Source organism: Hemiscyllium ocellatum, chromosome 7, assembly GCF_020745735.1.
Source record: "Hemiscyllium ocellatum isolate sHemOce1 chromosome 7, sHemOce1.pat.X.cur, whole genome shotgun sequence".
In the NCBI taxonomy this organism is placed as follows: Eukaryota; Metazoa; Chordata; class Chondrichthyes; order Orectolobiformes; family Hemiscylliidae; genus Hemiscyllium; species Hemiscyllium ocellatum.
Genome location: NC_083407.1, coordinates 69,899,904 through 69,914,861, shown reverse-complemented (window position 1 = coordinate 69,914,861; position 14,958 = coordinate 69,899,904). Strand labels below are relative to the sequence as shown.

General features: G+C 41.4%; 1 protein-coding gene across 1 annotated transcript in view; it reads left to right on the top strand.

The window, feature by feature from the left end:
• pde11a (phosphodiesterase 11a) overlaps positions 1-14,958 on the top strand; it is a 394,952-nt gene that overhangs the window by 77,583 nt on the left and 302,411 nt on the right. Inside the window, exon 2 of the mRNA XM_060828117.1 lies at positions 5,556-5,714. Coding sequence (XP_060684100.1) covers positions 5,556-5,714 — 159 coding nt within the window. The remainder of the gene's footprint in view (positions 1-5,555; positions 5,715-14,958) is intronic.

Sequence of the window (14,958 nt, the reverse complement as noted above, 5' to 3'; positions counted from 1 at the left end):
TTTGGGCAGGGATGATTTGAGGATAAATTGCAATCAATGGTCTCCTGTTGAAGTCGAGATATTTTAACAGGGTCAGTTGCTCATCGGAAACAACAGGAAACAACAACGAGCTGATAGGAGAGAAAACTTGGACAATATAAAAGGAAAAGGTGCTGGTGAATGAGTATGTTGTGGGAGGGGTTTTGGTAGGGGAGATAGTAAAGAAATCTAGGTTGGGGAGACTGAGAATTCCTTTAATGGGGTATTGAAGAGGATTCCATCTCATCTGAAGTTCCATAGTTGAAAAGAAAATATAATTTGTTGTATCTTCTCAATCTACAAGGCTACCTTAGCCTTGTAGGAAAATCACAGGAGGTTTGCTGCTCAGCTCCTTGTTGAATAGAAACTTAGATGTAGTGGAGTGCAGCTTTTCATAAATCAGACTACAGCATCTATCTCATTAGCCTACAGCACTCTGGAGGTTAACAATTTCAATGTCAGGAAGAGGTTGAGTTATGGTGAACTATGTTCTGATGAAGAGTCATTGATCCGAAATATTAACTCTGCTTTCTCCCTAAAGATGCTGCAAGACCTGCTAAGTTTCTCCAGCAATTTCTGTTTTAGCTTCGGATCTCCAGCATCTGCAGTCCATATTTTTATTGAATGGAAGGTTTTGTGCATGACCAAAGTGGGGTCCTCTGTGCAGGGCTACATTTTAGGTTGAAATAGTCAGGAACTACAGGAAATCCAAATCCTACTTATTGCACTGAGATGCAATAACATTAGTGGTGCAACCAACAAACTGCTGAATAAAAATATATATTTAAAACACAATTGCTCTGAAAAATATTATGTGTGACTTGGAGCCTTCTGTTCAAATAGAATTATTACATTGCAAATGCAAATTAAATAACAGCATTTGTATTTGTCTAATCAGAAGTAATTTAGCTCTAATATAAATGAATCATTGTAAAGCAGTGACTGCCAGAATAGTCTCACTGCCCTGTCATTCCAGCTGACAGTGACAGCTGCAGGCCAGGCTGGTAGAATTGAGACTGATTATTTTTCTCATTTAACTTAGGAACAAAAGAAAATCCCAGGGTTGTTTGAAAATGTAACTTTATTTGTCAGAATAATGAAGCAAAGTGATTAGTTTGTCAATAAAGCGTGTTAGCGAGAGTGAACTGTGGCTTATGGTTATGAATAGGGGGAGTTTTCACTCACCAGACCCGCAGGAAATGATTGGGGTGGGTGAGGTTATGTATTTATGGGGTTTCATCAGACTGGGATTGACTTTTTTATTCTTTCATGGGATATGTGAGCTTTGCCAGCAAGCCCAACACTTGGTATCTATCCTTAATTGCCCTTTGCTGGGCCACTATGCTGCTGGCTGGTTGATTATGTCCACCCAAGGTGCTGGTAGAGAAAGAGTTCCCATATTTTGAATCTATGACAGTGAAGGAACGGTGATGATAGTTCCAGGTCAGGTTGGTGTGTGGCTTAGAAAGGAACTTGCAGGTTGGGGAGTTCCAATGCATCTGATGCCTTTGTCCTTAAGGTGGTAGAGGTTTCAGGTTTAGAAGGAGCTGTCAAAGAAATCCTGATGACTTGTTGCAGTGCCTCTTGTAAGTGGTACTCACTGCTGCACACAGTGTTGGTAGTGTAGGGAGTTGATGCCTGAGTTTGTGTTTGAGGTGGGAAGTAATCCAATTGCTTTGCCTTAGTATGGAGTCAAGTTTCTTGAGTGTTGGTTGAGTTGCATTCATTCAGGCAAGTGGTGAGTATTGCATGTTCCACACTTGTTACTTCTCTCTGAATTCCAGCTTCTAATCTGTTTGGTTACCATAACTGTTCTAATTCCGTTTATGGTCAATGGTAACCTGCAAGATGTTGACATTGAAGTGTTCAGTGATGGTAATGCTATGGACTATCACAGAAAGATGAATAGATTCTCTTTCGTTAAAGACAACAACTACGTGGCCTATTGTATTGCAAAAATTACTTGTTACTTAATAGCCCGAATGAGAATCCTGTTCTGGTCTTGCTGCACTTGGCATGGACTGCTTCAGTGTCTGAGGAGTGATGAATGTTACTGAACATTGTGCAATCAACAGCGAACACGCTAATTTCTGAGCTTACAATGGAAGAAATGTCATTGACAAAGCAGCTATAGGTAGTTGACTTAGTGCGCTCTTCTAAGGATAACCTGCAGTGGTGGGCTGGGAATGAGATAAAACTGAAACCATCTTAGTTTGAGCTGGATATGACTCCAGCCAGTCGGGAGTTTTTCCCCTGATTCCTATTGATTCTTGTTTGTCTGGGGCTTTTTGATGCTACACTTGGTCAAACATGACTTTGATGTCACGGGCAGTCACTCCTACCTTTCTCCTGGAACTCAGCTCTGTTATCCATGTGTGGACCAAGGCTATTAATGATCAGGAGCTGTGACCCTGACAGAACCCAAACTGAGCATCTTATTGCTGTGGAAGTACCACTTGATAACACCTTTCATTACATTTCTGTGGATAGAATGGAGCTGACAGAGCACTAATTGTTTGAGTTCAATTTGGACATCCTTTTGTGAGTAGGCTATACGTGGACAATTTTCGATACTGCTCAATAGATGCCATTGTTGTAGCTGTACTGGAACATTTTGGCTAAGGGGCATGTCTAGTTCAGGTCCACAAACCTTCAGTATTACTGGAGGTCCATTACTGAATATTGTCCAGACCCATTGTCTTTGCAGTATCCAGTGCCTCCAGTTGTTCTTTTAAAAATCATGTGAAATGAATACAGTTGGCCGAAGACTGGCGTATCTGATGCTGGAGAGGCTGAGACACGAGGCTAAGGTGAATAATAAATTCAGCACCTCTGGCTGAAGATTGTGGCAAGTATTCCAGCATTGTCTTTTGTATTACATTGGATCATCCTGTCATTGAGGATGAGGAAATTTGTGGAGTGTCTTCCTCCAGTGAGTTGTTTAATTGTCCACCAGCATTCATAATTAGATATGGCAGGACTGCAGACCTTAGGTCTGATCCATTGGCTGTGGGATCGCTTAGTTCTACGTAATGCATGTCAGTTCAACAGCTGACATGTAGGCAGCCAATGTTGTAACTTTACCACATTGAACTGGGTATGCTTGGTGCTGTACCTGGTATTCTTAATTAAACCAGGGTTGGTCCTTTGACTTGAGGGTGTTGGTAGAATCTAGCCTTCAGGGTAACCAATCCACCTGGATTTTATGGGGCAGTTTTGTATTTGAGGCAAGTGTTTTCTGTCCTGGGTTGATGCTGTTGGAGTGCAATTTGTTTTGTATTTCAGGCCTTTACATCTTATGCCTTGTGCAATTCACTCCTGAAATTTTGTCTCTTGGAAGTTCAACAGCACATAGCCCCTTATCTGAAAGTTTGCACCATCTCTGCTGGATCTGTTCTGCATGTGGGAGAGGACAATTCCAGGATACTGATGGGAGTTCTGGGAACACTGATTGTAAACTATATTAACAGAATTCAAGTTCCACCATCTGTAACATGAAGACTTGAAACTGTGTTCCCCATAGCATTAGTCTGGACCTCTGGATTGCGATCCAACTATGGAAAATCTCTCCCAGTTTTAGCATAATGACCCAGATGTTAGTATAGAGGACATGCAAGGTAGACAGGGTTGAGTTATCATTGTCAGTGCCTCCATTGATGTTAAGTCTCTCCTTTTTGACCTTACAGCATTCACTTGGTATAATGGGATTTAAATATCACTGTCAAGTCCAACATTTATTACCCATCCCTAATTGCTTTGGAACTGAGTAGCTTGCTCAGCTATTTCAGAGGATTATTAAAGGCTAGCCACATCACTGTGCTTCGGAGTCACAAATGGGTCAGACCAGGGACAGGCAGTAGTATTCTTTTGCTAAGGGGCATTAGTGAATTAGAGTGTTTTTGTTCCAATAAATGATAGTTTGATGGAATCACTAAATTTAGCTTTGTAGTCCAGAATTTAAAAAAATTAATTGAAGAAACATTTTTTCCAGCTGGTGTCATAGGATTTGAATCATTTTTTCTGAGACATTGGGAGGGGCCTCTGGGTTACCAGTCTTCTGTCTCTTTTCAGTGTTAGCTTTCTGTATCTATGGTAGGATCCTCCAAAAGAAGCTGCAAAAGACCTTGAAAGGGCAGAATTAATTGAACGATCAGAATTGAGGCCCATGTTGGGATCAAGGCCTACAGCACATAAATAAGGGCCTGATTCCAAGGAGCAAGTGACAACTGTAGTTCAGACTTTTTCTTTCCAGCTGAGATATTTGAAGTTCATCTTTGTCTCACTGCCCCAACATAAGACTCCATCTTTACCTTCAACCACAAAGGATGGTGGAGAAGAAAGAACATAATAACACTCTTGGGGAGCTAAAATCCTAGTCAGGCAGTAATGTGAGGTTTGAATCATTGCCCGAAGTGTCCATCATTCTCCATTGTAACTAGTATTTCAGAGAAATCCCATGTCAAGGTTCTCCAGTCCAGTCATCTGAACTAAGTTTATAAGTTTTCTTCCTTCAGCAAGACTGAGAGTTCTTTCTCCTGTCTTTAATATGTTCATCTAAAACTGTATGTGAAATTATCTTAATTAGAATGGCAGTGCTAATATATCACTGTGGAGGTTTTGGAGAAGAGGAGGTTTCGGAGAAGAGGGCAGCAAATAATAAATCTGGGGCATTCCTTTTTCCAGCCACTCACCCCACAACCCTGTCACAATCAGAACGTACTATGCCTAGAGTGGAAAAATAAATAAGATAGTCCAAATGGGCCCCTTTTGTCTTCTAAAGTTCAATGATTGCACACCAATGAGGATCAGAACTGTTCTGTAGCCCAGGCATACTGAAAGGAATTATAATGCACTGCCAACCTTTTGTATGAGGCGATTTCAGCCTCAGGCAGATACTGTTCTTGAAAATAGGAATGCAGGTAGGAAAAGGACAGTGCTAATTTTAATGCATGGAAATGAACAGATAGCACAAAGATAACATCTGGGGTTCTTCCAGTCAACTTCCAACATTTCAACAGAATCAGTGCCTCCATTGATGTCAGGTCCCTCCAGTTTTATTCCTTTTTGACTTTACTGCATTCATTTGTTACAATGGGTCAGCATTTATTACCCATCCCTAGTTGCCTTGGAACTGAGTAGCTTGCTCAGCTATTTCAGAGGTACAGTACTATATCTTGTTACAATTTGCTTCTCAGTCAGTTCTACATGAACACTGTCCCCTTCTACAGAACATACATGAAATTAAATGGTTTATTTATAGTATTCGAAATTAAATTACATTTATATTGAGAATAATTTTAAAAAGTTGGACTTTTTTGACTAATAACCCCAAATTAGTGTACAATTTATGATGTTCAATGAAAAGAGACAGAAATGTGTTTTAAGTCTTCTTAGACTGACATTATATTTATATCTGTTCAGTGCAATTACATGATTCATATCTAATCTTTTAAATTTTGCAATTAAATGAATAATGGCAAAATCTGCAGACCACAAAAAACTGATGGGTAACCAATGTTTTGTGTCTTTTTGCATAGGACCGTCGCTTCAGAGATGAAATTGATAAATTGACAGGATACAAGACAAAATCCCTCCTGTGTATGCCAATTCGAAACAGTGATGGTGAGATTATTGGCGTAGCCCAAGCTATAAACAAAAATCCAGGAGGAGCGCCCTTCACTGAGGATGATGAAAAGGTTGGATTTTCTTGTTCATCGTTGATTGACTTTTGATGGATTTATTATGATAAAACTAAACATAAATCATAGCACAGAAGCTTTCCTTAATATTTCTGGTGATTTTGTTAAAGCATTTTATCAAAGAACATTGAATACCAAATCCAAAGTCGTTACAGGGAAGTCATTGCATAAAATAGATTCCAATGTTGTTAAAATAATTTAACAATGACAAAACCTTGAATTTATTATTTTGATTAAAGTCTAATTAAATACATGTCTTGTAATTTCTTCAGATAGTAGTTTTTTCTTATTGACATTCAGAATGTCAAATGTGAATGAATATATTCTTTTTGAAGTATCAATAAATATTAAGACAATATTATGTGGTTTACACAAAGTTTTATAATGTTTTATTCTTGAAAGACTTAATGAAAAAGCTTAAGAGCAATTTTACAAAGTGGAATCAGCAATTTAAAAAGTGATACTGAATCTTTTAAGCTTATGAAATTGTGAATTATTTTCAAGTGAAATTACTTCTAATTTGTTTCATTGTTTTAATTAGCAGGACATCTTGACGACACTTAAGGAAAACTAAATTACAGTGCTCTAATGATGTATAAGAATTTAACAATTGTTTGTTAAATCCTTATTAAAGGGAACAGCTATTCCTTTAAAGGTTTTGCTTCAAATATACACACAAAAGAGCAACTGTAAATAATTTGAGCTACTTGTGAAATAAAAAAAAGAGAGGGTGAGGTATGTTTATTTTGGATGGTGGTACAACATAGGCAGTAGACTAATTTCCAACTTCAGTTAAAACCTCACAATTATCGTCCATTGTTCTTCTATTGTTTTACAGAATGTACTTGATATTTATCCTCTCTTTGAAGTAATATTTTACATACAAGTCAGTCCTTATGATTTGTATTGTGTCAGTGTTTTCTTTTTGTTGCAGTATAGCCCAGTGTATTTGTAGTCAAAGAGGAAAAGAAAAATACATTGGCATTCAAATAGTGCCTTTCATAACCTTAGACCTTCTATAGTGCTTTTAGTCAATTAAATACTTTTGAAATGTATTCACTGTTGTAATGTAAGAAACACAGTAACCTATTTGTGCACAACAACTCCCACACTCAGTAATGTGACAAAGATCAGGTCTGTTTTAATGATATTGACTGGGGGATAAATACTGGCCAGGACATTGGGTATAACCCCTTTGTGCCAAGGAATCTTCTGTCCACTTGAATGAGAAGTCAAGTCCTCAGTGTAATGTCCCATCTAAAAGACTATCCCTCTGATAGTACAGCTGTCCCTCAGGACTGTACTGGAATCTCAGTCTTGAATTTGAGCTCACGCTGTGCAGTGGGACTTGAACCAAGAACTATTCAATAAAGTGGATAAACTATTAAAAACAGTGGACAGTTGAAAAATAAGTCAGGAAATTTCCTCAACTTAAGTATCTCAAGGTTGTGGCTCACTCAGTATCTGCTTGTTCAGGAAAACAGTATTTGTCCCCATGATCCCCATTTAAGAATATATAATGATACCCACATTTCCAATGATTGAGTGCATGGATCACAAGCAAGATTTCAAGCTTTTGGACTTCTGTTATAACAAAGGAGCTAAAATCAACATTGTCTAAACACTATACAGTAGGCAACCATTATGGTAAACTAGGGAATAGATCCAAAATGACAGGAGACTTTCTGTATGGTTATACTTTATCCATTAAACAGTCACCTCATTCTCCTCGAATCAGCCCATAGCTATTCTCCGATCTCAATGGTTTGTTTCATATGAATATATGAATCAGGAGCAGGATTAGGTCTCTTTGCCTTTGAGCCCGCTCTGACATTCAATTGTATCATTCCCGATCTGATTGCTTTACATTCTTTCCAAGCCCCAATAAACTTCCTCCTCTTGCTTATGAAGACACCATGTACCTCCATTTTAAAACCATTTGAAAACTGTTTCCACTAACTTTTGAGGATGATAATTCCAAACATTAATGACTGTCTGTGAGAAAAATAACTATCTTCAACAGTGTCTTAAACAGGCCCTAAACCTAACACTAACCCCGATTTTTAAACAACAGCCCTATGTCCTATGTTCTCCCACAAGAAGAAACATCCTGTCCATATCTACTCTATTAAGATCCCCCAGGATCTTATATTTTTCATTGAAATTGCCTCTTACTCTTCTAAACTCCTGACAATCTAAGCCTATATTATCTTCCTCATTCACCTGAAGGGAAAATTACAGAGAAATGCCAACATTACAGACTAGTTATAATGAGGGACTTCAATTACTAAATATAGTTAGGAACATTGGAGGTGTAAGGGTAGCAGGGGACAAATGTGCCTGGATTGTATTAGGGAGAGTTTCTTCCAGTATTATGTGCCCAGTTCAACACAAAAGGATGGATTGGTGGATCTGGTCTTTGGAAATCAGGTGGGCCAAGTGGATCAAATGTCAGTGGGGGACCATTTAAGAGACAGTGACCATTGTATCAAAAATTCAGGATAGTGGTGGGAATTGACATGCAGTAATCCAGAGGAAGAAAACTCTACTGGCAGAAAGCTAACTTCAGTGGGTAAGAGCAGAGTTGGCAGGATTGACTGGAACAAGAGGTTGTGGGAAAAGCAGTAACTGTACAATGGGTTGCCTTCAAAGAGCAGATGGTTAGAATATAGTCGAGATATATTCCCTCAAAATGGGAAAGGTGCAACAAATCAATCCAGAGTTCCCGAGATGACAAATGGGCTAGACATTAATATTAGAAAGAAAAGGTGTGCTTATGATCGGTGTAAGATAACAAATGCTATTGATAACTATGAGAAATACTGAAGGCTTGGATGGGCGAATGGATGAGGGATGTGATAAAGGAGAAAGTGAGGACTGCAGATGCTGGAGATCAGAGCTTAAAATGTGTTGCTGGAAAAGCGCAGCAGGTCAGGCTGAAGAAGGGCTCATGCCTGAAACGTCGACTCTCCTGCTCCTTGGATGCTGCCTGACCTGCTGCGCTTTTCCAGCAACACATTTTCAGAGGGATGTGATAAAGCAAATGAGAGAATTGAAAAGGAATTATGAGAAAAGATTAGAGCTAACATAGAGGGGAATTCTAATGTCGTCAATATAAATAGTAAAAGAGTGATTAAAGAAAAAGTAGACTGTTTAGAGACAAAACAGAAGATTTATAAATGGAGGCAGGGTAATGGTGGGGTGTTAAATGAATATTTTGCATCTGTTTTTACAGAAGAGGAGGGTGCTGCCCAGGCCATGATGGTAGAGGAGACAAACTCTGTCACTAGAATGATTCAGTATTAATAGGGAAGATGTCTTGGATAGTATGTTGACAAGGCACTGGGATGAGATGAGTTGCATCCAAGAGTTTTGAAGGGAGTAAGGGTAGAAGTTACAGGGGTATTAGTCATAATCATGCAACCTTCCCTGGACTCGGGAGGTGCCAGAAGAAAGCAGAATTGCAAACATCCGGCCTTGTTCAAGAAAGTTTGTAAGACTAATCCCAGCAAACCATAAGGCTGATGCATTCACAACAAGCTTCAGTCAGAAGTGCCAAATAAATGATCATCTCGGGCTCCTCCTGTGGTCCCAAACATCAAAATAACAGTCTCCGGCCAATTCGATTCAATCCACATTATATCAAGATACGACTTGAGGCACTGGATAATGCAAAGGCAATGGACTCTGATAACATTCCGGCAATAGTACTGAAGTCATGTACTCCAGAACTTGCTGCTCCCCTAACCAAGCTCTTCCAGTATAGTTACAATACTGGTATCTACCTGACAATGTAGAAAACTGCCCAGGTATGTCCTGTACACAAAAAGCAGAATAAATCCAACCCAGCTAATTACCGCTCAAACAGTCAACTCTCCATCATCAGTAAAATGATGGAAAGGGTCATCAACAGTGCTATCAAGCAGCATCTGCTCAGCAACAACCTGTTCACTATCTACAAGGCACAAGTCAAGAGTGTGATGGAATACTCCTGGATGTGTTTAGTGCCAACAACACTCAGGAAACTTAACACCATCCAGGACAGAGAAGCCTGCTTGATTGGCACTATATCCTCAAGTATCCACTCCCTCCACCATTGAGGCTCAGTTGCGGCAGTGTGTTCTATCCACATGATACACTGCAGAAATTCACCAAAGATCCTCAGACAACACCTTCCAAACCCATGATCACTTCCATCTAGAAGGACAGCAGATGTTTGGGAACATCACCACCTTCAAGTCCCCTTCCAAGCCACTCACCATCCTGACTTGGAGATACATTGCCGTTCCTGCACTGTCGCTGGTCAGAATCCTGGAATTCCATCCCGAATGGCATTGTGGATCATAGGGTCATAGAGCCGTAGAGATGTACAGAATGGAAACAGACCCTCGGTCCAACCGGTCCATGCCGACCAGATATCCCAACCCAATCTAGTCCCACCTGCCAGCACCCGTCCATATCCCTCCAAACCTTTCCTATTCATATACCCATCCAAATACCTCTTAAATGTTGCAATTGTACCAGCCTCCACCACACCCTCTGGCAGCTCATTCCATACACGTACCACCCTCTGCGTGAAACGTTTGCCCCTTAAATCTCTTTTATATCTTTCCCCCCTCACCCTAAACCTATGCCCTCTAGTTCTGGACTCCCCGACTCCAGGGAAAAGACTTTGTCTATTTAACCTATCCATGCCCCTCATAATTTTGTAAACCTCTATAAAGTCACCCCTCAGCCTCCGATAATCCAGGGAAAACAGCGCCAGCCTGTTCAGCCTCTCTCTATAGCTCAAATCCTCCAACCCTGGCAACATCCTTGTAAATCTTTTCTGAACCCTTTCAAGTTTCACAACATCTTTCCGATAGGAAGACCAGAATTGCACATAATATTCCAACAGTGGCCTAACCAATGTCCTGTCCAGCCACAACATGACCTCCCAACTCCTGTACTCAATACTCTGACCAATAAAGGAAAGCATACCAAATGCCTTCTTCATTATCCTATTTACCTGCTACCCCACTTTCAAGGAGCTATGAACCTGCAGTCCCAGGTCTCTTTGTTCAGCAACACTCCCTAGAACCTTACCATTAAGTGTATAAGTCCTGCTAAGATTTGCTTTCCCAAAATGCAGCACCTTGCATTTATCTGAATTAAACTCCATCTGCCACTTCTCAGCCTATTGGCCCATCTGGTCCAGATCCTGTTGTGATCTGAGGTAACCCTCTTCGCTGTCCACTACACCGGCACGGTGGCACAGTGGTTAGCACTGCTGCCTCACAGCGCCTGTAGACCCGGGTTTAATTCCCGACTCAGGCGACTGACTGTGTGGAGTTTGCACGTTCTCCCCGTGTCTGCGTGGGTTTCCTCCGGGTGCTCCGGTTTCCTCCCACAGTCACAAAGATGTGCGGGTCAGGTGAATTGGCCATGCTAAATCGCCCATAGTGTTAGGTAAGGGGTAATGTAGGGGTATGGGTGGGTTACGCTTCGGCGGGTCGGTGTGGACTTGTTGGGCCGAAGGGCCTGTTTCCACACTGTAAGTCTAATCTAAAAACCTCCAATTCTGGTGTCATCTGCAAACTTGCTAACTGTACCTCTTATGCTCGCATTCAAATCGTTTATGTAAATGACAAAAAGTAGAGGACCCAGCACCGATCCTTGTGGCACTCCACTGGTCACAGGCCTCCAGTCTGAAAAACAACCCTCCACCACCATCCTCTGTCTTCTACCTTTGAGCCAGTTCTGTATCCAAATGGCTAGTTCTCCCTGTATTCCATGAGAGCTAACCTTGCTAATTAGTCTCCCATGGGGAACCTTGTCGAATGCCTTACTGAAGTCCATATAGATCACATCTACTGCTCTGCCCTCATCAATCTTCTTTGTTATTTCTTCAAAAAGCTCAATCAGGTTTGTGAGACATGATTTCCCACGCACAATGCCACGTTGACTATCCCTAATCAGTCCTTGCCTTTCCAAATACATGTACATCCTGTCCCTCAGGATTCCCTCCAACAACTTGCCCACCACCGAGGTCAGGCTCACCGGTCTATAGTCCCCTGGCTTATCCTTACCGCCCTTCTTAAACAGTGGCACCATGTTTGCCAACTGCAGCGGTTCAAGAAGGCAGCTCACCACCACCTTCTCAAGGGCAACTAAGGCCAGCCACTGTTGCCCACATTCCACAAAATGAATAAATATAAAAAAATTAGCAACTACAATATTTTTTTAGCTTTCTGTACTTTAATTGGAACAAAAGAAAGGATTCCTTCATAATCTTTTTCAAAGTGAGGATGTTCTCCTTGAGCCTTTATGTTATGAAAGCACAGTTAGACCAAAACCTGAATGAAATAATTTGTTGATAATGATGGTAATAAATTTCAATTTTATCAATGCTGTTGTTTTTGCCTCAGTCTCTGAGATTTAATGCTGGTAAAAAATGCATCAATTGCTTATATTTTAATTTTCTGATGACACAAGAAATATATTTAAGGGCAAGTCTGCAGGTCAGTGGATCAATGCGCTGCTTGCATTTTTTATTGAAAAGTTATATAGCAGTTTACATATTGTTGTAGTTGTACATTATTTAAAAAACACAGCATTTATTGTTGTAAGAATTTGGTACAATTCAACATTATTGTCCACATTGATATGATGGTTTTTCATGTTTTTGATCCATGTATTGGAGGTGTCAGGTAGGGGTTTGGTGGGGTACAGTGCAGGGTGGTGATTGGAATGCAGCAATGAGAGCCATCTCTTGGTTGGCGGGTGCTGACTTTTGGGAGATTGTCAAGAATGGGTACATTTGCAGGAATTTGACCAGTCTTTGATGAAGAATGTGGCATCTATCCATTGTTAGTTGAGAATTTGTCTACATCCTTGTGATAGGGTCAAGAGTGTGGTGCTGGAAAAGCACAGCAAGTCAGGCAGCATCTGAGGAGCAGGAAAATTGACGTTTCGGGCATAAGCCTTTCCTCGACAATGAGTTCATTCCTGATAAAGGGCTTATGCTTGAAACATCAATTTTCCTGCTCCTTGGATGCTGCCTGACCTGCTGCGCTTTTCCAGCACCACACTCTTGACTCTGATCTCCAGCATCTGCAGTCCTCACATTCTCCTCCTTGTTAAAAATCACACAAACGGACCCCACCACCAGGGATATATTTCCCTCCCCTCCCCTATCAGCATTCCGCAAAGACCACTCCCTTCGTGACTCCCTCGTCAGGTCCACACCCCCCACCAACCCAACCTCCACTCCCGGCACCTTCCCCTGCAACCGCAGGAAATGCAAAACTTGCGCCCATACCTCCTCCCTTACTTCTCTCCAAGGCCCCAAGGAATCCTTCCATATCCGCCACAAATTCACCTGCACCTCCACACACATCATCTATTGCATCCGCTGCACCCGATGTGGCCTCCTCTATATTGGGGAGACGGGCCACCTACTTGCGGAATGCTTCAGGGAACACCTCTGGGACGCCCGGACCAACCAACCCAACCACCCCGTGGCTCAACACTTTAACTCTCCCTCCCACTCCACCGAGGACATTCAGGTCCTTGAACTCCTCCATCGCCAGAACACAACAACACAACGGTTGGAGGAAGAGCGCCTCATCTTCCGCCTGGGAACCCTCCAACCACAAGGGATGAACTCAGATTTCTCCAGTTTCCTCATTTCCCCTCCCCCCACCTTGTCTCAGTCGATTCCCTCGAACTCAGCACCGCCCTCCTAACCTGCAATCTTCTTCCTGACCTCTCCGCCCCCACCCCACTCCGGTCTATCACCCTCACCTTGACCTCCTTCCACCTATCACATCTCCATCGCCCCTCCCCCAAGTCCCTCCTTCCTGCCTTTTATCTTAGCCTGCCTGGCACACTCTCCTCATTCCTGATGAAGGGCTCTGGCCCGAAACGTCGAATTTCCTGTTCCTTGGATGCTGCCTAACCTGCTGTGCTTTAACCAGCAACACATTTTCAGCAAAAAATCACACAACACCAGGTTATAGTCCAACAGGTTTAATTGGAAGCACACTAGCTTTCGGAGCGCCGCTCTTTCATCAACTGGTTGACAACCACCTGATGAAGGAACGGTGCTCCGAAAGCTAGTGCTTCCAATTAAACCTGTTGGACTATAACCAGGTGTTGTGTGATTTTTAACTTTGTACACCCCAGTCCAACACCGGCATCTCCAAAGGATGTCTCCTCCTTGTGAGAGGGAACAGGTCTTCTCTTTATGGGTTCACATTAACTTAATTGGAAATGGTTTGATGGTTTCAAGTTTGACATATGTCAGTGGTTCCCAGGCAGAATACACATGGTCACCAGTCACTGTCACCTGTGACAGGTTGGTGGTGATCAAATGCTCTGAAACTTAAGGTAATGCAAGCCTCATTCCTGGAACCATTCTTATAAATCCTTTCTGCATCCTCTGTTAATTGCTTCACATTCATTTTAAAGTGTTCTGCTCAGAATTAGACACAATAATCCAATTGAGGCAAAGGGGTGTTTTATAAATTTCACTATAACTGCATTGGTTTTGTGATCTATGGCCCCATTTGTAAAATCCAGACACTGTATCCTTTCTTACACCTTTCCAACTTGCTTTTCCACTTTTACTGATTTGTGCACATCTATTCCCAGGCTTGTCTGCCTCTGCACCAACTTTAAAATTGTACTTTTGATTTGATATTGCCTCTGCTTGTTCTTCTTTGAAAAATGTATCACTTCACCTTGCTCTGCATCAATCTTAATCTGCCTGCCATATGCCTGCCTATTCTGTCAGCCTGTTAATGTTCTCTTGAAGTCTTATCATGTTTCTCCTTACAGTTCACAGTATTTCCAAATTTTTTTTATCCCCAAATTTTAAAATTATGACGCTCTGTAATCAAGTCTAGGTTATGAGTCTAGCTCAAGGAAAGCTGATGCTTGGGAAACATTATGGTATGCCTTCCACTACATTTGAAAAACAACTGTTCACCACTATGCTCTGTTTTGCTGTTAATCACCTAATATTATATCCATTCTGCTGCTGTCCTTTTGTACCATGACCTTTACCTTTCTAACAGGCCTGTCATAATAAATGCACTTTGGAAGTCGAGATGTGCCACATCAATTGTATTATCCACATCAACCTTGTCTGTCGTCCTGTCAAAACTGAAACCCAATTCATTGGCTGTGATTTGTCTTTTACACGTCCATGCTGGCTTCCTTTAACTAATTCACACTTGTAAAAGGGCCTGTTTATTTT